The 22,956-nt window shown below is 40.9% G+C and overlaps 3 protein-coding genes across 5 annotated transcripts in view; 1 reads left to right on the forward strand and 2 right to left on the reverse strand.

Moving 5' to 3' along the window:
- The window catches only part of LOC108669628 (flocculation protein FLO11), an 18,317-nt gene extending 3,839 nt beyond the window's left edge, over positions 1-14,478 (forward strand). Inside the window, exons 2-5 of one of the 3 annotated variants that reach the window (XR_001930673.2) lie at positions 8,357-8,506; positions 8,967-9,061; positions 9,533-13,717; positions 13,784-14,478. Coding sequence is in view for 1 of the 3 variants with exons in the window: in XM_018157006.2 (XP_018012495.1) it covers positions 8,357-8,506; positions 8,967-9,061; positions 9,533-13,091 (3,804 nt within the window). In the remaining 2 variants the exon portion in view is untranslated. Of the gene's footprint in view, positions 1-8,356; positions 8,507-8,966; positions 9,062-9,532 lie in introns of all 3 variants that reach the window. The other 2 variants (XR_001930674.2, XM_018157006.2) reach the window with 2 other exon arrangements.
- Positions 14,479-16,039: 1,561 nt separating this feature from the next.
- LOC108669631 (solute carrier family 35 member E2B) lies at positions 16,040-17,724 on the reverse strand. The gene is made up of 2 exons (XM_018157008.2): positions 17,446-17,724; positions 16,040-16,685 (listed from the first exon to the last, which is right to left on the reverse strand). Exons 1-2 carry the CDS (start codon positions 17,526-17,528, stop codon positions 16,484-16,486), a joined length of 285 nt encoding a protein of 94 aa, XP_018012497.1. The 5' UTR covers positions 17,529-17,724; the 3' UTR covers positions 16,040-16,483.
- A 128-nt stretch (positions 17,725-17,852) lies between these two features.
- On the reverse strand, positions 17,853-22,014 carry LOC108669629 (solute carrier family 35 member E2A). The gene is made up of 6 exons (XM_018157007.2): positions 21,590-22,014; positions 21,269-21,404; positions 20,721-20,836; positions 19,626-19,812; positions 18,976-19,179; positions 17,853-18,222 (listed from the first exon to the last, which is right to left on the reverse strand). The coding sequence occupies exons 1-6, from the start codon at positions 22,002-22,004 to the stop codon at positions 18,021-18,023; spliced, it is 1,260 nt and encodes a 419-aa protein (XP_018012496.1). The 5' UTR covers positions 22,005-22,014; the 3' UTR covers positions 17,853-18,020.
- Positions 22,015-22,956: the final 942 nt, after the last annotated feature.

The raw sequence follows: 22,956 nt of genomic DNA on the forward strand, positions 1-22,956 counted from the left end.
TAAGAGACAGGCTATACCGTACTTCATTCTCCTATCCCGCTGACATACAATGAGACTTCAATGATAGTTTCGCGTTATGTTCTAGTTATTCTGAGTTTTGTTCTAGTGTTCGATGCTCGCTCATTAGTGAGTCAAAGGTTATGGTTTGCCGCTCACACAATTAACGTTCACAAACAATACAAAGAGAGTCAATACAAAGAGAACGAGTCAATGTGTGAGTCAATACAAAGAGAACGAAATAATTACCATATTTGACATTTGTTGACTTCTTTACCTCATTTGAACATCCGGTTACGCGCGACATGTGCGCTCCCTATGATTTGTAACTTTAAATATTTCGAATCAATGTAAATCTTATAAGGGGCTTAAGGGCTGTATTACGAATGATGATAAAGAGTAAGATGTCATTAAAGTGTCCCTTGCGCTATAATATCGAAATAATCGGCTTTGAGTTCAGTGATGAAATTATTGATTTCAGTCTCTAATGACAGAGCCTAGAATACCAGTTTTTTGCTTGAATGTAGGTTGAATATCAATATGCATGCAGCAATGTGCAAATTACGGCCAATAATTCTCTATCCAATTTCNCTTTTGTAGCAGCAAACCTTACAGTCTCACCTAGGCAATCAGATGCCAATGGGTGCATGTGCTTGTAGCATCGTAAGCACTCAGTCTCACCAAGCTGCCTGACCAGAAGCTTCGAGCAAACATTCTGCTGAAATTTCTTGGCTGTCTTTTCCTCCCTCACTCACGGTCAGGGGCCATACTTTCAAAACTCGGTAAGTTAACGTAAGTGCTTACGCTTTATTTTCTTGTCTACGATAGGTGGATTTTGCTTGATAGGCCGTCAACGATAGGCCAATGAACTTACGATATCGTAACTTTTTTTGAAAGTATGGCCCCAGGTTCATGCGTGGCGCTCGCCTGGCGCTCACCTTCAATTCTTCACGCGGTGTTGAAAATTTGTCAATGACGTCACAAACTCACAATGCTTTTGTTCGAGATTTGGAACGCTAACCAATACATTTCAATAGACTTAATCTGTTTACATTATTGATAATCTATACACCCATTGTCTACACTGAATAGTATCTTTCGACTTCATACTTTTCGGAACAAATTAGTCGCTTGTCTGTACGTCGTACTGCTTATGATTCGACACAAATGATTTGATGAACCCCGTTTCATTTTTGACTAATTGACTAATATCTGTCATTTTCATATCAAAGTTGAGCGGTATTTATGTAATTAGTTTATCACTCTTAATTACTGTTCATCTTCGCATTAATCTAATTTTTCCATTATTATCAAGCTATGAGATTGTTCGCATGGTCTTGATCTTCGATCGTGCGGAGCCTGCAGGTTCCAGGCAGCACCAGTTGCTGTAATCAACTCATCAAGACGAGAGTGATTTGGACATTGAAATATTATTGCACTTTTTGTGGGTCCGGTGAGAAGACAAGCGATCATCTTGAGCTTTAGGAATGAGGTCACTGAACTCAGCTTAGACCAGGTATCTTATTAGTAATTGCAATAGCGGTATTAGCGTTAAGTTGGCCATTTGATCTGTCACGATTCTGAACATCGCAGAATTTCTCAACAATTTGTTGCAGGTATTGGACACACAACGCAATGCTCCAATTTTGTCGTGCATAACAGCCCAGTCACTTTGCCGAGTTGACCAGAACTCTCGCATGTAGCTGGGTTCGAACCAATAGCTCACTGCTCAATCCTGGTACTCTGAACTGTAACCGCTGGGCCTCCCTGCCCAGTATTGTTCAGATGGCCCGTCGAACTGTGCGGTACGAGTTGAACATCTAATCAGTGGAAGAGGATTATGCGTTATTGTCATTCGAATATTTTTTCACCGATTTAAAATAAGCTTAAAATATTTATCAGCGCTCTTATTATTCAGTAGGTTCTAGTTTTGAGAATGATACACGTTAATATAATTAATATGTTTCGCTGGATTTGTCGCTGCGTCGAGAAATTGTGCTACGACCTACTTCTGTTTTATCTTAATTTTACCTGAGGCCTGTCGATGATACCTGATCAGAGAGTCGTGACCGTCTGCTGGTAAACGATGCGTGAAGTTTGTCTATTTTTGCGCTGCGTTGGGCAGATTTTGTGCTGCCCGGAGAAAGCTAGTGTGTTTTTGCCAGCAGCTGGGCATGCGGATGCCCACCGTACAATTACATGTGGTTCCGAGTGTCAGAGTTTCCGCTTGTGAGCTCTTCGCTATTCCTGGAATTTTAAGGATGAACTGAAGGTTTTTCTTCTGGAAGACATTGTGCAGTTGTGCTACTTAGTTTGATTGAGTTTAAGGTGATGGAATAATTCAAATAGACCTTATCTTATAGTACTTAGTTACTGCGCTGCTTATTGTTTGAATGCTATTATCATTACTGATGCTGGATAAGTAATTTATCGTTCATGCTAAGTTAAAAACAGAATAATCTATGTGGTAAATGAGATCAATTCTTCCATGAGTAACTTTGTAATTACATTTTCTGGAAGATGTTCCGTGACGAACAGCTTATGCTATACATTGACCCCGAATTCGTTAGCACTGCCGGAAGGTGACTATAAGTGTATCACAGATGCTATCAGGGTGAGAGATGACCAGCGTGGGTTGATGCTGCGACATGAGGACATGCCCGGCAGTATGGTCGTCACTATATATGGTGCGAACCAAGCTTAAAAATCAATTTGTGCTACAAGTGAATTTACATGAACATACTTTTCAGACTTAAAATTATTATATTTAATACTTTTACTGAGTAAAGGTACTTTTTTATAATGATACTTTTTGAAGATACTGATGTTTTTTTTTTGATCAGTTGTACATATTTTTTTCGAATTTGCACCACGAATTGACCTAAGCGTCGGCCGCGTCGCAGATACGTCTCATTATAACTTTTCGCTGGAAGAGCATCGCGCCTGTAGCAATATATGATTGCAGAGACACTGAATTACTTCTCGTCTGCTCTAAATTCCCCCAGGACTTAAATGTAGACTTGAACCGAGCCTGTGATTTGAGGAGTGAGAATCCAGGCTGGCAAGTTTTTTCAGGAGCAGAGCTCCAGCTTTCTCATGCGGACATTTTTGTTTAAAAGTTTATATCGATTCTCTCGCGATGCTCGCTTTTTATTTATACATTTTATCTATATGTATATATATATCATCGATCGTGGTCACGTGTGGGATGAAATGTATAAAGGTTTTTCAGTCTATGCTTGAAGTTATCTTTGGTTGCTGCTATAATATATTAATTTAGAGCATGTCATCACAGGTTGAATTCTCCCAATAAATATTCATTTCGGTGATTCCATTGATACTTGCCACGATACCTCTGCTCTTTCTCGCATCTCTGTCGTAGGTGGGCAGGCGAGCTGTTAGTCTATCTTTTCTATTATCGAGCTGTCAGTAACGTAGAAATTGTCCTCAGGCCATTATACCTCCTTGAGCAGTGGTGCTGTTGAAAAACCTACCCTACATTTCAGGTGTGACTCATAGTAACGTTCTCATTTTTGTCAGACTTACGTTAGCACCGAACACGTGGACTCGGACGTCTCGGAAAGTTTTTTCGAAATTTCAATTCGTAATCCAATGCACTTGTGTCCCGTGCTCGAAACTGGTTTCGTAGAAAGTGCGTGGCCCTCCTTTTAGGAACCGTTAGTGAGGCCGTGTTTTTAGGAACCGTTAGTGAGGCCGTGTTTTTATACCCTTCACTGGGCGGCGAGGTTGGTCATCGTTCGTACTCGTCGCAGTTATGATGAAGAATTTTGTGTCGCAGTTATGATGAAGAATTTTGTGTCGCAGTTATGATGAAGAATTTTAACAGACACATATAAAAACAAACGCCTCTTTCTTGAAATTTAGTACGCTGCAGTTTTAAAAGAGAAAGGTTCACAAATAGAACCCCATTTAGTAAAGCAATATATTTTTTACAGTTTTAACTGTTTCAGCACTAGAAATTCCAGACGGCTCGGACAAATTTACGGCCAGACTCGTGGCCGGTTGCGCAGCCGGTCTCACGGCCACTTACCAAATTCAGTGACCAAGGAATATCTCCCAATAAAGAACGCAGCTTGATAAAACTTGGAACACGCATTCATTAGGACCTATAACGGTGATGTTTAGCTTGTGAAAAAATGTTAAACATCACCTTCATTCGTGAGTTATATGGCGATACGGGCCGAAATTCGCCGTGATCAAATAATTTCTTTCAAACTTCTGAACAGATTCGAACGGAATTTTGAATATAAATTCCTAACTACCAAACGGTGACTTTTAGCTCGTGAAAATTTATTTGATTCGGAGTCGTGTTCTACATGTGTTGTGTACAAATCGTCAAACAAACTTACGAACTTCTGACTTCGATTTCGCGGACTACCGCCCCCAACTGCCCCTTTCTTCCTCACCGCCCCCCCCCCAGGATCTTTCCACCGCCCCCAGGGGGGCGATATCGCCCACTTTGGGAACCACTGCTATACATTGACCCCGAATTCGTTAGCATTCCCGGAAGGTTACTAAGTGCATCACAGATGCGATCAGGGTGAGAGATGACCAGCGTGGGTTGATGCTGCGACATGAGCGCTTAGGGAAAAAATGTACAACATTCTTTTATAGTTTTTTCTAAGAAATGGTTCGTGATGCGTATTTCGGGTCTGAAGAACGCTTAAACTTATTTAATTTCCAATTAAGTCTTTCACACCATACTGCCGGACACGTACCAGCTAGGCACGGTACAGTCACGATCAAAGCAAAATATATTTTGATTGTCACGTGACTGCAGCAGTACCAACTATTTTTTTTTGCCGTGTACATCAGATTGCCAGCTCAACATACCAGATTTTAGCAATTACTACAGCAGATAAAAATCTCCATACCAGACACCATCTCACCATACCAGATTTCTTAAGTCTATGGACCAGCTAGCAATCAGTTGGATGTATACCAGTTAGCATGCAAAGCTGCGTGACTAGCATGGCACGTTATACGAAAAAACTGAAGTGAAGACAGCCCGTGATCGACCGGACTGAACTTGTGAATGCACCTGTCAGGGAACGGACCGTGACCGGACATGCCCGGCAGTATGGTCGTCACTATATATGGTGCGAACCAAGCTTAAAAATCAATTTGTGCTACAAGTGAATTTACATGAACATACTTTTCAGACTTAAAATTATTATATTTAATACTTTTACTGAGTAAAGGTACTTTTTTATAATGATACTTTTTAAAGATACTGATACTTTTTTGAGTAAAGTAATTTGATCAGTTATATATATTTTTCGAATTGGCACCACGTATTGACGTCGACCGCGTCGCAGATACGTCTCATTATAACTTTTCGCTGGAAGAGCATCGCGCCTGTAGCAATATATGATTGCAGAGACACTGAATTACTTCTCGTCTGCTCTAAATTCCCCCAGGACTTAAATGTAGACTTGAACCGAGCCTGTGATTTGAGGAGTGAGAATCCAGGCTGGCAAGTTTTTTCAGGAGCAGAGCTCCAGCTTTCTCATGCGGATATTTTGGTTTAAAAGTTTATAGCGATTCTCTCGCGATGCTCAATTAAGGACTGCTTTTTATTTATACATTTTATCTATATGTATATATATCATCGATCGTGGTCACGTGTGGGATGAAATGTATAAAGGTTTTTCAGTCTATGCCTGAAGCTATCTTTGGTTGCTGCTATAATACATTAATTTAGACTTTAGAGCATGTCATCACAGGTTGAATTCTCCCAATTAATCTTTTCCGGTGATTCCATTGATACTTGCTCCGACACTTCTGATCTTCCTCGCATCTCTGTCGTAGGTGGGCAGGCGAGCTGTTAGTCTATCTNAGTATTACGTTGTCATAGCAACGCCACTCGTAAGTCGATTTTGCGTACTTACGAAGTTTTGATAATACGGCCCCTGAGCATTAACATCTTTTGTGCGCCCCGAAATATGTTCGTAAGATGCCGGTATTTAGATTAGTGTCTTGCACTTCGCATTGCATTGTTGCTTTTCTATCGGCGTAAGTGTTTGGAAGCGCAGTAACACTTGATTGCTCGTGGCAATTTCGACCAGTGGTGCGACTAGTTAACTAGCCCCATAGGCTATTCATGTCTATGGGGCAATATGTTCGCATTAACCAGGAGCATCGCGAGAGATTCTCCTAGTCTCATCCCACATACCGAGACGATTCTGTTATTAGTCAGAATTTTGACGAGCAGAATTTTTTCAGAAAAACTATAATTCTTCTGTGTTTCACAAACAAGAAGTGAAGACATTTCTAGTAAAATTCTAGATCTATACTAAATTTTGAAAGAGATCTGATTTGGGTGTAACTCAAACTAACATCAGATACTCGCTATTTCTTATTTACTTAGAGATATGATTTGGGTGTAACTCAAACTAACATCAGATACTCGCTATTTCTTATTTACTTAGAGATATGATTTGGGTGTAACTCAAACTAACATCAGATACTCGCTATTTCTTATTTACTTAGAGATATGATTTGGGTGTAGCTCAAACTAACATCAGATACTCGCTATTTCTTATTTACTTAGAGATATGATTTGGGTGTAACTCAAACTAACATCAGATACTCGCTATTTCTTATTTACTTAGAGATATGATTTAGGTGTAGCTCAAACTAACATCAGATACTCGCTATTTCTTATTTACTTAGAGATATGATTTGGGTGTAACTCAAACTAACATCAGATACTCGCTATTTCTTATTTACTTAGAGATATGATTTGGGTGTAACTCAAACTAACATCAGATACTCGCTATTTCTTATTTACTTAGAGATATGATTTGGGTGTAGCTCAAACTAACATCAGATACTCGCTATTTCTTATTTACTTAGAGATATGATTTGGGTGTAGCTCAAACTAACATCAGATACTCGCTATTTCTTATTTACTTAGAGATATGATTTGGGTGTAGCTCAAANGTGAACGCATAAATCAACGTACAGAGACTGTCTCTTATACACATCTAGATGTGTATAAGAGACAGGGACAATTGAGACCTTCCGCCCCTTGTGGGTGATGAATAATTGAGACCTTCCACCTCTATGGTGATGTTCATCTTGACTTTCGGTGCAAGATAGCTAAATAGCTGAAGCGCTGGTAAATATTTGGCCTCCAAAATAACTTGTGACTCACTTCTTGCCATTACCGTCGTGGTCTTATGACTCACTTCTTGCCATTACCGTCGTGGTCTTATGACTCACTTCTTGCCATTACCGTCGTGGTCTTATGCCTTGCGTACCGTGGCATTCACGGTTCATCAACGGTCTCACGATATTGTACTGCGATTTTTGCTTCCTTGTCGAATTTTTTTACTTATAATTTTCTAAATATTCTCTACTTTCACACATCTGTTTATTTGTGCTGTCTGTGTTAATTGTAGCCTGAAAATTTATTGCCAATTTATAACATTATAACGTAGTATTTTTTGTAACATTTTATAACATTGTAATATTTACAAATTGTTTTTTATTTGAGCCCTGCCGCAGTGTCGTAAATCACTTTGCATTGCCCAGCGAAACAATGACAAATAAGTGAGCGTGAAGAGCTGGGAAAGCTCTGCTTGTAATTGACTTGCACTCAAATGAATGCGGTTACTGGAACGTCGTACAGCAGTTGCCTCTTTATCTTGGGTATTGGCCGCGGGCTGCCCGCTCTGCTGCTGCGTCCTAAATACGTGCGTGCATTGTATGCTAACTTCTACACAACAATTTATTTATCACTCGGGTCAAGTGAGTTCCAGTGACAAAGATCACTGCTCGCTTAAAAATTCTTTGTTTACATTATGTAAATTTGTGTCTCATTTATAAGGTTTATATTCTTGTTAGTTCCTTCTTTTTTGCCTCGCGCGATTAATAAATTTTGTTCGTCCTCCAGCATCACAATTGAAAGTTCTGAACTTGCGTTCAATATATGACCATATTGTATGCAGAGATGTTGGCGCTATTGTTGACATACCATAATTTGATCATGTTGTATGCACAGATGTTAGCACTATTGTTGGCATGCCCTTATTTGATCATGTATGTACAGATGTTGGCATAACATCAATTAATCATGTTGTATGCACAGATGTTAGCACTATTGTTGGCATGGCCTTATTTGATCATGTATGTACAGATGTTGGCATAACATCATTTAATCATGTTGTATGCACAGATGTTGACATAACATCATTTAATCATGTTGTATGCACAGATGTTGGCATAACATCAATTAATCATGTTGTATGCACAGATGTTGGCGTGCCATCATTTGATCATGTTGTATGTACAGATGTTGGCATAACATCATTTAATCATGTTGTATGCGCAGATGTTGGTGCTATTGCTCGCCTGGCATGTGGTGCTCGCGACAGGCGAGCGGCTCGTGATCATAGAGTCCGGCGAGGCTCGCAGGGGCCGAGGAGACCCCGACTTTCCTGGCTACGAGAACCACCTCGGCCACCTCGGCGACCGCGTCTCTGTGAGTGTGCCGTCTTAATAATAATAATAATATAATAATAATAATAATAATAGCGGTTTCAGCGTTTATTAGGTCATAGGCCTGTCGCCGATTCTTAACAGCGTAGAACATTCACAGCTTGTTGAGGTCTCGAACTCACAACTCACTGCTACAATTCTGCTGTGCTTAACCGCCAGGCCTCCTTGCCAATTCTGACCAGAAACTGGCGCACAGAGCTGGGATCGAACCCGCACCTCTCTGCTCCAATCTTGGTTTTCTAAACTTTAACCACTGGGCCACCCTGCCTTCATTGCATTGTTACCTCAAAACAATATCCTTGATGATGTTTAGATGAGAAAAAGCGCCATTATTTCCTCCTATCCATTCAATTTTAGAGGAAAATATCAAAATTTTACATCGTACCATTATTTGAGGTGAATGTGAAGAATTTTTTCCTTACGAAGGCACACTTACATTGCAGGGCATGTCACCGCAAGACACCTACCAGGGGCCCTCGTACGCCGACCCGTCGCTGCTCTCGGCCGTTATGCTGCAGGCTGAGAACGCAAACTTCGAGTGAGTCATGTGACCCGTGAACGCAGTGAAACTTTACTTAATGCGAATAGCATTCATTTTTGGCATTAACAGACACGCTGCTCTTACGTTTGTATCCGGCTTTTTAATTCCAATGATTCTTTGGAAAATTTATTCTTCAGTTCTTTCTCTATCAATTGTAAAATATTCGATCTACTAATTCAAATTTCGTGGGGAAAATATGAACATTATTTAAACCTAATTTCATGATAACGTTGATCAAAAATATGTATTAAGAAATTGTCAAAGGTATCAGAAATATCTCACTATTTCTTTAGTGCTAATGATTTCGTTGATTTCTGACTTCTGAAATGATAACTTGATTTTAACGAATATTTTTTATAACAAAAATACTCTGCATAATGAAATTTATTCATGTTTTGTTTTCAATTGTGAAAACAAGCGATTATTCCAGCTTGTCTACACATTCGTTGATCAGGATGACTTTTTAAGGTACAACTACAAGAAGCCGAGCACCACGACCGTGGTGACGAGTGAACGAGTCAACCCTCACGGTAGCGTCCCTAAACCTTGGGATGTCAGAGACACGAGCTCTGGGCACATAGACTGGGGGCTTGCAGCTAGGAAAGAACCTGAGAAACCAAAGCCTCTTATCATCGGTGGCTATGCCAGCACGATACTTCAAGGCAACAGCAAAGAAAGGCTTTACGCGACAGCAATCGGCACACAAGCTCCCAAGCCCGCGTTTGTTGCCACCCGCAAGCCTCTTACTGAGCCGCCATTACTGATGACAAAGCCGACGGTGACCTCTACCCCTGATGTCAACTCTACGACCGCTTCTTCATCGCCTGCTACCAGGCTTGTGCAGGAGGTGAAAATGACTCGAGCAACACCTTTCCAGAGACGTCGTCTCGACACCAAAAGACCTCAACTTTTGTATCGTGACAGTCCAAAACCATCAAAACCGACTCTTGCTGTCAAACTTGGACTTTCTTTGCCGTCACAGATTCAAACGTTCACTAGTAGCTCCACCACTACTGCAAGAACCGCTACAAAAACGCCAGAAACGACTCAAGCTGTCGTGGTGACCACTTCTTCTCCGAGAACAACGTTAGGAACAACCACCACTACAATCACTCCTCCAACTACTACCACTATTGCAAAAGTAGGCGATCGACCATCAGATGTATTCCCAAAAAGTGCTCGGTATCAGGTAGTAACAACAACAACAGTTCGACCAAATCGGTTCCGTCAGGTATTCGGCAGCAAAACCAGACATGAACTCCCGCCTAATATTTTACCGGTGCCGCCCAACCGTTTTCGAAAACGACCTGTGCGCACTCGGCGACCATCCGCTGGGATAATTCGTGTAGTAACTACAACAACAACCACGACTGCTCGTCCCATCCGCACAACTACCACTACCACTACAAAAAAATTAATACGTTCAACAACTCAAAAGCCGTTCCCGACTTCCACTCCCAAAGCTGAAACGAAGAAAGCTTTATCTGATATATTGTCGCACCACACAGACGGCGTGCCAGACCAAGCTAAACGCCCTGCAACCATACATAAGGCTCCGGCTCGAGTACCTGCTGCTAAAAGCACCACAACTACCACTTCTACCACCGAGGCACCGTCATTCCGCTACACCAAGGCTGCCTCTTTCACTCGAAGCAAACCTACGCACAAAATCAACTCTCACCACTTCGTCACAACTGAAAAAATAGTTGCACCAGCAGTATCGTATGAGAACAATGTCTTCAGCACTGTTAATAATATCCCATCACAAGGCTACGCTAAGGTAAGCACCAATTATCAAGCCTCGCAAACATTTCCTTTTATTCCCTCTAACACAGTTACTCATTTTGACCCTTCCCCGCCACCAAGCGATTCATTCCGACCCATCCCGATGAGTTACTCGCACCCGCTGCTCAGCAACAACCCAGTTCCTTCCCATGACAAGCCCACTTTACATTACCAGGACCCAACTCATTATCTGTCTGGCAGCCAAAAATACCACGAACACAACTTTAAGACCGCGACAGCTTCACCTCCCTCCCTGGAACACTCATTTAGGCCCATGCATTCTTACGAAAACGAGGAAATTAACGTTATCCGACCTGAAGATTTCCGGGATCCTCCGCCATTACTGACGTCGAGTGAAGAAAGAGATGAGCGGCGGCCGAGCTCCAGGCCTCACAAGTACAGAGATGACGATATTCCGCGACGAGAAGATTATCGGCGTAGAGAAGACGATCATCCACGTCGAGAAGACGACTATCTTCGGAGAGATGATGACTATTCACGGAAAGATGACGACTACCGTCGTAGAGAAGACGACTATCCGCGTAGACGTGACGATGACCGTAGGCGGCCTCCGCCCCCTCCACCACCTCCTCCTCATTTCTTTTTCTCGCGTCAGAAGCAACTCGCTGACGCGTTCCGGCGATACCACGGCAACAGAAGGAGCAGTAGCTCGTCAATCATGGATATGTTCTCCGGACCTTCTGGGCCGCGCCATTCTAGACGTCCTCCACCACCACCCCCTCCTCCTCCTCCTCCCCCTCCACCACCGCCACCTCCACCCCCTCCTCCTGCAGTGATGAAGCACTATCCGGTGTACCGTCCGTCACCACCACGCCCAGAGACAACCACCACCACCACCACAACCACAACTACGACAACACCTGCCCCAACTCCCCCGCACTACCATTACAGTCCCAGTGATTACAATAAGCATCAACTGCCACCAAACCCTTCCTACCGACTGGAATCCAGGGAAAAAAATTCATTTGCCGACTTCAAGTTCGTGAAAGGTAAAATTATCCACAACAAACCCCTGCAGATTTCAAATACTGCTACAGTCTACAAGCTCGCTCCGTTGTCTTCTGTGCACAAAGATGCGTTACTCCAAAACGCTGTCGAGAAATCGCACGGCGGACCAAAGGTTCTAAGACCAGGCCAATTCAAAATAGTTTCAAAGGATGCTCTGAAGTACGACCAGGACAAAATCAAAATGTATCGTCCACCCAAGCCGCAATATCACGAGCCCGACTCTTCATTTTCTCTCACTAACTTTTTCTCTAATTTCCACGACTTCATGGGAGGAAACCTGAACATTCGACGCAGAGGAAAAATGCCAGAAGACGCTAGTGATACGATCCTATCGGTGCAAGGTGCCAATAGCATTAAGGTGGACCCGAAACCGTCCGTACATCAAGTACAACTGCCACACAGCTCTGAAAAGTTTAATGTTGTGGGTCCATTCCACGAACCTCCTTCCGGTCTGTCTCCCCTAACACCTGATGATGTTCAGTATCCTGCGAGCGCATTCCACCAAAGGACGTTCGTGCCCAGCTACATGAATCCTTCTGTTCCTTACTCTGGTGCAAGTGCACCCCAAACCGTTACGGATTTGTACGATAGTAATCATGAGACTGATGTTTCAGCCGCTGATTCTCTGTTGTCAAGTGGATACGAGCTCTTAGCCTATCCAGGCTCCTATGGCGGTGACATGAGCGAGCAAGCCGCATTCAATGAAGTCACGTCCAGTTACGCCATGAATTATTTGCATGGAGCTGACGGCAGTGACAGTTCTGCGACAGTCGATGACGAGTCAGTCAGTGACGCTGTGTCCAACAATGATCCTCTTGTAACTTTTGATACAATATTTTCGTCCGCGTCCATAGCAATGTCAAAGAAAGACCCGTATGAGAATCATGTACTGGAAAATAACGAAGCTTCTCAGAACGTAACTGAAGCCTCTCCCGTGACACCCACAACGACGCCTCTTCCAAGTGTGACGCCTATGAAGGTTACAGAGTTCAACCCATACGCTGGCCACCGACCTCAACCCATGTTAGGCCACGCAGCCGAGCACACTCACGAGAAGAAAGCGGTCAGCCCACAAGCATCTTATGGCGGTTGGAGTGCCATGGTCATCCCTGTACCGGTACCTCTGCGAGAAAACCTCAGAACTGCGGATGGAAACATTTTGACGCATTCAGAGCTGAGTAACAGTCCGCGATCTTTTGTGAATAATCAGTAAATTATCACTATAGAATCCTTCATCCCTTGCACGCAACGATAAAACGGAAATTGGAGTGGGCCGATGAGCTGATCCGTAGAGATGCCCAGCTTGAAACCTGATGTGCGAAGATAAGATGTGGGATTTTCGTCAAGATTAAACATCGAAACACCCGCGGACGTTTCAAGTTATCATTTGTGATCATCTTGGTTTAATGATTTGACTTTCACTCGGGAAGCGCTAGGTACTTCTTACTTCTTTGTTTGAATCCCAAAACTCTACCTAAATTCATATTTTTAATTGCAATGGAGCGATATTTTTTCAACTGTATAAGTGCGCGGACCAAAATTTTGAAAAACTTTGGAATTTTATCTACGAAGAATGCTCTTTACGTCACATTTGTTTTGTGGTCCCTGACTGACATACCAGAGTGCCGAGACGAATTTGAACGTTTCGAGAAATAGATCAGAGAATGCAGAATTGGGAATAGTTCTTAGAATTTCATGAGGTCTGAGGTCTTTGTTAGTAGCGAGGTCTGTTGCAGTATTTGTCATAGTCCATTGAATGTCATGGGGTCTGAGGTCTTTGTTAGTAGCGAGGTCTGTTGCAGTATTTGTCATAGTCCATTGAATGTCATGGGGTCTGAGGTCTTTGTTAGTAGCGAGGTCTGTTGCAGTATTTTTCATAGTCCATTGAATGTCATGGGGTCTGAGGTCTTGGCGTTGGTGAATGTATTGTAATCACCTAAACCCTGTTTATAATTCGCAACAATTGCAGCTTTTTCATGCATTTAAATTTCCAAGATTATTATCGACAGAATCACTGTAGTAGATGTATAATGTAACGGACATCCTAAGTCTAGTGTATAATAATTGTAGGAATATATTTTGATGGCATCTAGGTTAATAACATACGTAGCTTAGGGATTAATGTCACCTTATACCCGCCTGTCTTACCAGCGCTGCTTCATGAATGTTGGTCGAAGACGCGAGCTTCTCGCGTCACAGTCGCGATGAGGTGAAGAGAGTTAGCAGACCAAACTATAGCACACCAGCGCCTGGTCTCAGATAGGTCTAATTGAATGCATTAATGTCAAATAGATTACGAACCTGTGAACCGTTCACACAAGTCTCTTAATCCCTCCTTTGACTTTCATGGACCATTTCATACATTCTTACACGTATCATAATACTCTCATTCGACTTACGCGTATTCATTACAGTAGATTGTTTTTCTGAGGAAGAGGCACCAGCCGTGCACAAAAACCTCGTCTGTAGCTCGCGTCGCTCCAATCATTTACTTCAACGATCGAATGGTGTCCTTAATCTCATCGACGCGCAGCAATTATTTATAACGTAGCGGAAAGGCATTCCTTTAGTGAATAAGTAATTATATATTGAGTAAGCGACCTTTCTTTTTATTACCCATTCAATTTTGTAATTTAGTTGATTCGAAATTGACATATAATTGCGTTTCGATTGGTGGCGTCAGATTAAAGTTAGTTCATTCTTCACTAAACTTATTTCTTGGAATCAACGGTAGGTGCCTTATTTACGTATATTCATTCAAGTGCATTACAATGTACTTTATTTCTTCATTCAAGGATAGTTTACTTGCGAAGCCTGAACGATTGTGAGTCCAGTCTGCACTAGCCGTTATAACAAGGTTCCAATTAGTGATTGGTAGTTATCACGGCTACACAAAATCCCTAATAAATTTGGCTTCACTAAATTACAGTTATTTTATAGATGTAATCACAGACGAGAATTTGCAACAAGCTACGAATCAACACTCCAGTCTCTTAACAGGAAAAATATGCTTAAGAAATGTGAATACATTTGCCTCATGTGAAAACAATTCATTTTATAACGTAAGCTGGCACAGAAATACAGTTCGTGTTACACAATCCAAGCAATTGAAAATGAATCTTAAGAATGTCCACATGCAAACCTCAGGTCCCTCGTGCGAAGTGACCAACTGAAGGTTCGAAGCAAGGATTATGAACAGCGAGCGACACCCAAGCTCATAAATTGTACCGAGTTGTATGAAATTTTGCCCATGTTCGAATACTTTACGTACACAACTAAGAAAGATTAGGTCTGAAAAAACACGTGAATTTATTTTAGAGTAAAGTGCGGCAGTCAAGCGCTTTAATAAGTGAACGCTAAAAATTCAATTGAGGCGTAAGCAGCTCTAGCACATGCACGCAGTAGCAGTTCACATCGGGTCACAAATGCTCAGTTAGCGTGACGATATTCATCCCAGCACCGAGTGATTTTTCTGTGTTTAGCTAAGAGAAATGTTGACTAGCATGATGGGGGAATAAGAGGAGGGCCATTGCAATTTTTTCTCGTAAGCCAGTCAAGAGATCAAGCTTTATACAAAAATCGACTTCTAAAATGCCCAGGAATGCATAAAATATCATTAGCAGTGCCTGTAGCTCAGTGTTCAGCAACAAAATCTGACAAATTTGCAAAACTTGAAGCAGGAATAGAAAATCGAGATGGAATGTAATGAATCTAAATGTTGATTTCGCTAAACTATGTGGCTGATTCCTGAACTGGTCTGCTCCACTGTTGCTCAAACAATAATTTTAAATTAAAACGGACGTTTAATAACAATAAATAAAGAATAAAACAAAAACCTAATGCTATATAATACAAATAATCATTAAATACTTTCAATTTCGTGTCTAAAGTACTAATACTACAAATGTGTGGAAAACACAATTTCTGCAAGAAGCATTAAATAGTTAAATAGAAGTTTTGCTGGAAATTCACACGAGAAATGCATGTTTCACACAACGTTAAGTAATATCATCACAAAACGTTCTTAACAAGCCACACGAAGAGTAAGTAACGGCCCATGGCAAGGCATAAGTCTTTTCTTCTCTACACGGAATGTCGTAAGGAACGTCAGCGCAGGGGCCAGGAAACCCACGTATCCAGAGTTCTGCAGCTGAACCACAGGCAACACCAACATAGCGCCACATAAATATAGTTTCTGGGTCACTCAAAGCACAAATACATTAAAAAACCGTTGTCCAAACTTTAAAACACCGCCGCACACACGAACAAACGATGAGTTTCCAACACACTAGTAGAATATATAGAAGGCACTGTTCAGCACTGAAATTGGCACAACACCAACATGTTAGTTTAATAAAAACATAGTTTCCACGCATAAAAGTGTCATTAGTTATCACATATAACAATGTCCAGACATTACCTCAGAAGTTCTCCCACAATATCACTCCTAACGAGAACGCAACAACAAAAATAAGGCACCAGCATGGAACGTTAACAGAGACACTTCTCTCTGAAATGATAAAGTTTGACTCGTGAAGTAAAGCGACGATCACTTGTAATGACGATCGAAATGATCAAGTTTGACTCATGAAGTGAGCGCGACGATCACTTGTAATGACGATCGACTTGCGTGGAAGGCACCGAGAAGAGGATCCTCTTGGTCTGGTCGTGCTGCTTGGCTCTGCTGTACATAAGCACGCCAGCGATCACCATGACGGTGCCCAGACCGCTGCTCAAAGTGATGGCGTTGCCGAACACCAAAACTGACAGCCATATGAGCACGGCTCGTTTCGTCGTATTTGCTACACTGAAATACAAGAGAGAAGTTTTCATAAGGCAGCCAGGTAATGTGTTACTGAACCTTATTTATCCCGGTGCTGGCAGCTCGACACAAGCGTGGAAATGAGAGAAGTACTGCCTCTCACACAAAAAATAATTGTTTTCATTCTGCAGCGAGCATAGAAACATAGCCAAGAGAAAGTGAATACTGTATACTTCTTCGTTCAAGTGGATTGAACACAAACACACATGAACACAAACTCTAAGTGAAGAGCTTGTGTAACGCAGAATCAGGAGGTGATCCCACTAACAGTGATGTGATGGTGAGGCACAAGACGAGGAAGTTGATAAAGTTATAATGTATAATGTATTCGGGCAGAATTTATTGATACGCCAGTCGTAAAGTTTCTTTCAGCAAAATGAAACGTCTCATCCAAACTATATACGGCTGTTGCACTAACTTAATTAATTAATGATGCAGGACAAAGAAAAACATCGGTCAAGAAGTATTGCCAGAGACAAGGCTAAAATTTTAATGTTATATGAATCCAGGACCATTGCTTCTCCAGGTTAATTGTCTCGATATAACCTTTTCGTGGTAAATAGAGTGCAAAACACGCACTTTAAAGTCAACCCATGTCCTGAGGTCACTTCGGGTCGATTAATGACCGTTATACAAGATATTTAAAAGAGTTACAAATGTACGACCGTTGCCCAGCCAAATGCTGACCAATAAGTGGCCACATATAAACTGGTAAATATTTAGAGCTTGTAAATATGATGTGTACCTGTAGGTGACGGGGCTAACGTAGCTCATGAGGACATAAGCAGTGATGGTCTGGCCATGGAAGCTGATGCCATCAAGCAACATGACCACCAGCAGGTGAGGGTCGGTCAGCTGCTGGAGGGATGACCGCGACACAAGGAAGAGCCACCCCACCGCCTGCACTGCCACCCCTACAGCGTTAGGGTAGAACTGCAGCTCTGCAGGACTGTCAACCACAAACTCAAGTCAGGGCTTATAGAAACTTCAATAAACAAAATAAACAAAAAAGTTAAGTATTAAATGAAAAATTCGCATAATTAAAAGGGAATAAAGTCAATGTTTAAACAGCTGGATTGATATCAACATTCACCTGTTGCTACGCGAAAACATGGACAGTGCAATGAACTACTGCTTGCAAGTTCTCCCACAATATCACTCCTAACGAGAACGCAACAACAAAAAATAAGGCACCAGCATGGAACGTTAACAGAGACACTTCTCTCTGAAATGATAAAGTTTGACTCGTGAAGTAAAGCGACGATCACTTGTAATGACGATCGAAATGATCAAGTTTGACTCATGAAGTGAGCGCGACGATCACTTGTAATGACGATCGACTTGCGTGGAAGGCACCGAGAAGAGGATCCTCTTGGTCTGGTCGTGCTGCTTGGCTCTGCTGTACATAAGCACGCCAGCGATCACCATGACGGTGCCTAGACCACTGCTCAAAGTGATGGCGTTGCCGAACACCAAAACTGACAGCCATATGAGCACGGCTCGTTTCGTCGTATTTGCTACACTGAAATACAAGAGACAAGTTTTCATAAGACAGCCAGGTAATGTGTTACTGAACCTTATTTATCCCGGTGCTGGCAGCTCGACACAAGCGTGGAAATGAGAGAAGTACTGCCTCTCACACAAAAAATAATTGTTTTCATTCTGCAGCGAGCATAGAAACATAGCCAAGAGAAAGTGAATACTGTATACTTCTTCGTTCAAGTGGATTGAACACAAACACACATGAACACAAACTCTAAGTGAAGAGCTCGTCTAACGCAGAATCAGGAGGTGATCCCACTAACAGTGATGTGATGGTGAGGCACAAGACGAGGAAGTTGATAAAGTTATAATGTATTCGGGCAGAATTTATTGATACGCCAGTCGTAAAGTTTCTTTCAGCAAAATGAAACGTCTCATCCAAACTATATACGGCTGTTGCACTAACTTAATTAATTAATGATGCAGGACAAAGAAAAACATCGGTCAAGAAGTATTGCCAGAGACAAGGCTAAAATTTTAATGTTATATGAATCCAGGACCATTGCTTCTCCAGGTTAATTGTCTCGATATAACCTTTTCGTGGTAAATAGAGTGCAAAACACGCACTTTAAAGTCAACCCATGTCCTGAGGTCACTTCGGGTCGATTAATGACCGTTATACAAGATATTTAAAAGAGTTACAAATGTACGACCGTTGCCCAGCCAAATGCTGACCAATAAGTGGCCACATATAAACTGGTAAATATTTAGAGCTTGTAAATATGATGTGTACCTGTAGGTGACGGGGCTAACGTAGCTCATGAGGACATAAGCAGTGATGGTCTGGCCATGGAAGCTGATGCCATCAAGCAACATGACCACCAGCAGGTGAGGGTCGGTCAGCTGCTGCAGGGATGACCGCGACACAAGGAAGAGCCACCCCACCGCCTGCACTGCCACCCCTACAGCGTTAGGGTAGAACTGCAGCTCTGCAGGACTGTCAACCACAAACTCAAGTCAGGGCTTATAGAAACTTCAATAAACAAAATAAACAAAAAAGTTAAGTATTAAATGAAAAATTCGCATAATTAAAAGGGAATAAAGTCAATGTTTAAACAGCTGGATTGATATCAGCATTCACCTGTTGCTACGCAAAAAAATGGACAGTGCAATGAACTACTGCTTGCACTTTAGTGAAGCAAATTTGTACTCAAGTTTGCAGCAGAAATAATGAACCACTCCTCACACTAGATCAAGGCATACTTGTACTCGTAAGAGGCATCAGGAATAATGAACTACTCATAACGCTATATCAAGGCATACTTGTACTCGTAAGAGGCATCAGGAAGAATGAACCACTCCGCATGCTATATCAAGGCATACTTGTAGTGATAAGAGGCATCAGGAAGAATGAACTACTAGTAACGCTGTATCAAGGCATACTTGTAGTCATAAGAGGCATCAGAGAGAACCGTCTTGGACAGGACGCTCTGCAGGACCTCGCACACGTTGGTGGTGAGTGCACACAAAAAACCGAGGAAGTTGAAGGAAATTTCGCCACTACTGCACACTGCCAGGCCACCCATCACAGGCAGTAGTGTCAGCAGCACGAGGCAGCTTGTGCGTTCCCCTACACATAGAGATGCAAGATGACAGTAATTAATTAACCTTGTTAACAACTGTTAAGAACTGATTAATAACCTTCTTCACAACTGTACCCTTGGTATCATCTATTTGATGCATAAAATGCAATTGTAGAATTTTTCCAGATTGGCTCAACATTGTGAGCAGCAACTTTGAAATCAGGTTACAAACTCAAAATTTTTCCACACACTCATATATATACATATAGTATTGATACGTTGACTTAGAAAGGGACTTACTAGTTCATACAAGGAAATGTTCAAATGTGGAAGCGATATTGGTATCTCTTGTGTATTAACAAAATTAAATATTTTGTTTGTATGTGGAAGCAAAAAAAAATCTCGCCAATGGTTGGTATCTGAGAGAGTTCTCAAGTAAAGCCATTTGTAAGTCAGGCTATCACTGAATTTTTATGTTGAAGTGTTGATATTTTATTCTGCATAGACTGACTGATATCATACTGAATAAAAAATGAATAAAATGCCTTGATTTCAAAGATCAGCCAAATAAGATTTTATTAGCTCAGGACCAGCAACAAAGGTGATCTGCAATCACTGCAGAAAAATTGCAAATTCGAAGTGAATACAAAAATGACATATTAGAGAACTGCCTCATGGTCTAAAAACATAAAATGGTCAAGCATTACTTCCAATAAATCGTACTCAAAATTAAAAAATTGCATCAGCATTTAAATATGACAATAAGCTAAAAATATTTAACTAATGCTCACGTTTTGATCTAAATATGAAGATAAATTTCTATTCAGAAAGAAATGCAGCTCAAAATATATACCTATAGGTAGATAGATCTTCAAATCGCAGTTGTAGATATAACCCAATAAAACTAAGTGATGGCAAGTACAATACCCTCCCGGGTCTTTGTAAGATAATTTACCTCTTAGGAGCCACGTCAAAAACACCGTCACAAGCGGCGCAGAACTTTTCACTGTTTCTGCAAAGCTCACTGCCACATAATAGAGGGCCACCAAGCCAAATAAAATAGTGCCCAGCCTGAAAAATGGGAAGATCATAAGTGCTTTCAATCATATTCTCTAGGGAAATATTTAGTAACTAGTGAACATTTTACAGTCAACAATAAACATCAGACTATTAATTTAAACAATGGAATATTATATTTGTTTTCAAGAACAAAAAAGGTAAACAAAATTTATGACATATTCCTACAGTTATCAGACAGAACATGATATGACCAAAAATGCAAGCATTCATTTGAAGCCAAATTTACAAGACAGAATATTAATCCTCTACCACCTGACATGAGTAACCAGAGCAATATTGTCACAAGCCTACTTCCCAAAAAGGATACGTTCTAGTGAGCGCAAAATGACTTGCACTGATGGTTGCCGTCACGTACGACAACTTTAAAATGTATGTAAAATTCACTTAAGAATATGGTAAGCTGTTAAAACAATAATTACTTACTGTAGGAGGCCAAGTATAATCATATTAAAATAAAAATTGGAAGGTTTCTTTTTCTTAGGACCATGTTTGTAGCAGCCCATTGGATACCACATCTGCACAGCTCCACACATCATTGTAATGAGCATTTGTAAGCCACCTGCAGCAAGGCAGAAGGAAGTAAGATAGACAAATTTCATATTACTAATGCTGATTTTAAAGGAGACTTAGATATCAACTGCAACAATATAATTTTATCTTTAGCCATGCTAGGAAAAATATATATGCATTTATATCCAAAAAAAGTATAGCTATAAAATTAATTGAAGCTCTACTTGAACTCACACATGAGGTATGGATTGAAGCTGAGATATGTCAAGATGTACTTGTTGAGAAAAAGTGTGCCAGCACTGAAGAAATACCAAAGCAGCAGAAATGCAACAGCTCTAGGGTGCTGCAGGCCTTCTATTGCTATCGTCATCATGACGTCAGAATTATCAAGCTTCAGATTATGTTTGACTTCTTTATTGTTGGCCATCAGCTCAAGCTCATCAAAAGATGCATAACTATGGGATAGGAAATCAACACCATTTCCCTTGTTTGTGAGTTTTCTTGATTTAAATCCATTCTTATGAGAGCTAGCATTGGGAGAGTGATGACCCAAATGAGTTGACGGCAAGAATGGATTAACAGGAGAGGTCAACTTTGAATCATTATTTTTATGCTCTGAACCTTCTAATACGAATGAACTCAAATCCATCTGAAAGCTGAGAAACATTTATTTGAAAACAGTTGCACAAGTCATTATGAGGTTACAAATTATTTCATAAATAAGTTATGCAAAAAAATTGCAGGGCTCTAGTGTCTATGAAAATATCAAGTTCAAATATTATTTAATAGTAGAGGTTCATCGAATGTGTATATTCAAGGTTAAGTAGAGCTACACATGAATAATTCTAGAGAGTTGAAAATATTCTAATAAAATAAATCAATTGTGACAAGATCACAAGAATGATCAATAATGAGGGACTTGCAAACACAAACGTGTTTCATGAATTGAGCCAATTCAGCTCACAAAGGAATCAACTTAGCAGGGAGAGAATAATAAAGTTCTAACTGTAGATAATTCAAAATAAAATTCTACATATTGACCTATGAACCTTGAGATAAGACTACAGGTAATTTTTTTTTTCTCCATAATGTACTTGACAAATCCTTGGAGTGGACTTGACAATTCAAGTCCACTTGAATATTGGGTGTACCCAATAACTAGACAAGTCTTTATAAAAGCTAATTGGTGTGCTTTATCAAATCAAAGAAAGGAAAAAAATCAATGCATCCCATAGAAAGGGAAGACCGATGGTAGTGTCACCATGCTAAAATCAATTACCTCTAATCATAATGAAATGAAAGGTGTAGTAAGGTTTATTGGTTTGCTTGCACAACAGCAATAAAGCTATTGATAATGAGGGAACAAAAAAGAACATGGGCAATGGGCTTGTTCACAATAATTATGTTAATAGAAGGTAAGATAGGTGAACAGCATAAGGAACAAAGACACTTGATAAAGTATTACTAGTTATGCAAAAAGTTGCTTCCTTGAGACCATCAACATCACCACCTTGCTTCCATGAGACGGCCCACATACTCACCGGTGTTGGGTTTTCTAACGTACCAAACATGGGGATTTTTTAAAAATCCAGGGAGTAAAA

The sequence above is a fragment of the Hyalella azteca genome, unplaced genomic scaffold (genome assembly GCF_000764305.2).
Source record: "Hyalella azteca isolate HAZT.00-mixed unplaced genomic scaffold, Hazt_2.0.2 contig10564, whole genome shotgun sequence".
Lineage (NCBI taxonomy): Eukaryota > Metazoa > Arthropoda > Malacostraca > Amphipoda > Hyalellidae > Hyalella > Hyalella azteca.

What these genes read in the sequence shown, in the direction of transcription:
- LOC108669631 (XM_018157008.2), bottom strand. Translation starts at nt 17,528, where the DNA reads ATGTTGCTTGATGGCATCAGCTTCCATGGCCAGACCATCACTGCTTAT. An exon ending in GTTAGCCCCGTCACCTACAG is followed by an intron (nt 16,686 to 17,445) that starts GTACACATCATA and finishes CTTGTATTTCAG; the next exon opens with TGTAGCAAATACGACGAAAC.
- LOC108669629 (XM_018157007.2), bottom strand. Translation starts at nt 22,004, where the DNA reads ATGGATTTGAGTTCATTCGTATTAGAAGGTTCAGAGCATAAAAATAAT. An exon ending in TTTGACGTGGCTCCTAAGAG is followed by an intron (nt 19,813 to 20,720) that starts GTAAATTATCTT and finishes CTCTATGTGTAG; the next exon opens with GGGAACGCACAAGCTGCCTC. An exon ending in GTTAGCCCCGTCACCTACAG is followed by an intron (nt 18,223 to 18,975) that starts GTACACATCATA and finishes CTTGTATTTCAG; the next exon opens with TGTAGCAAATACGACGAAAC.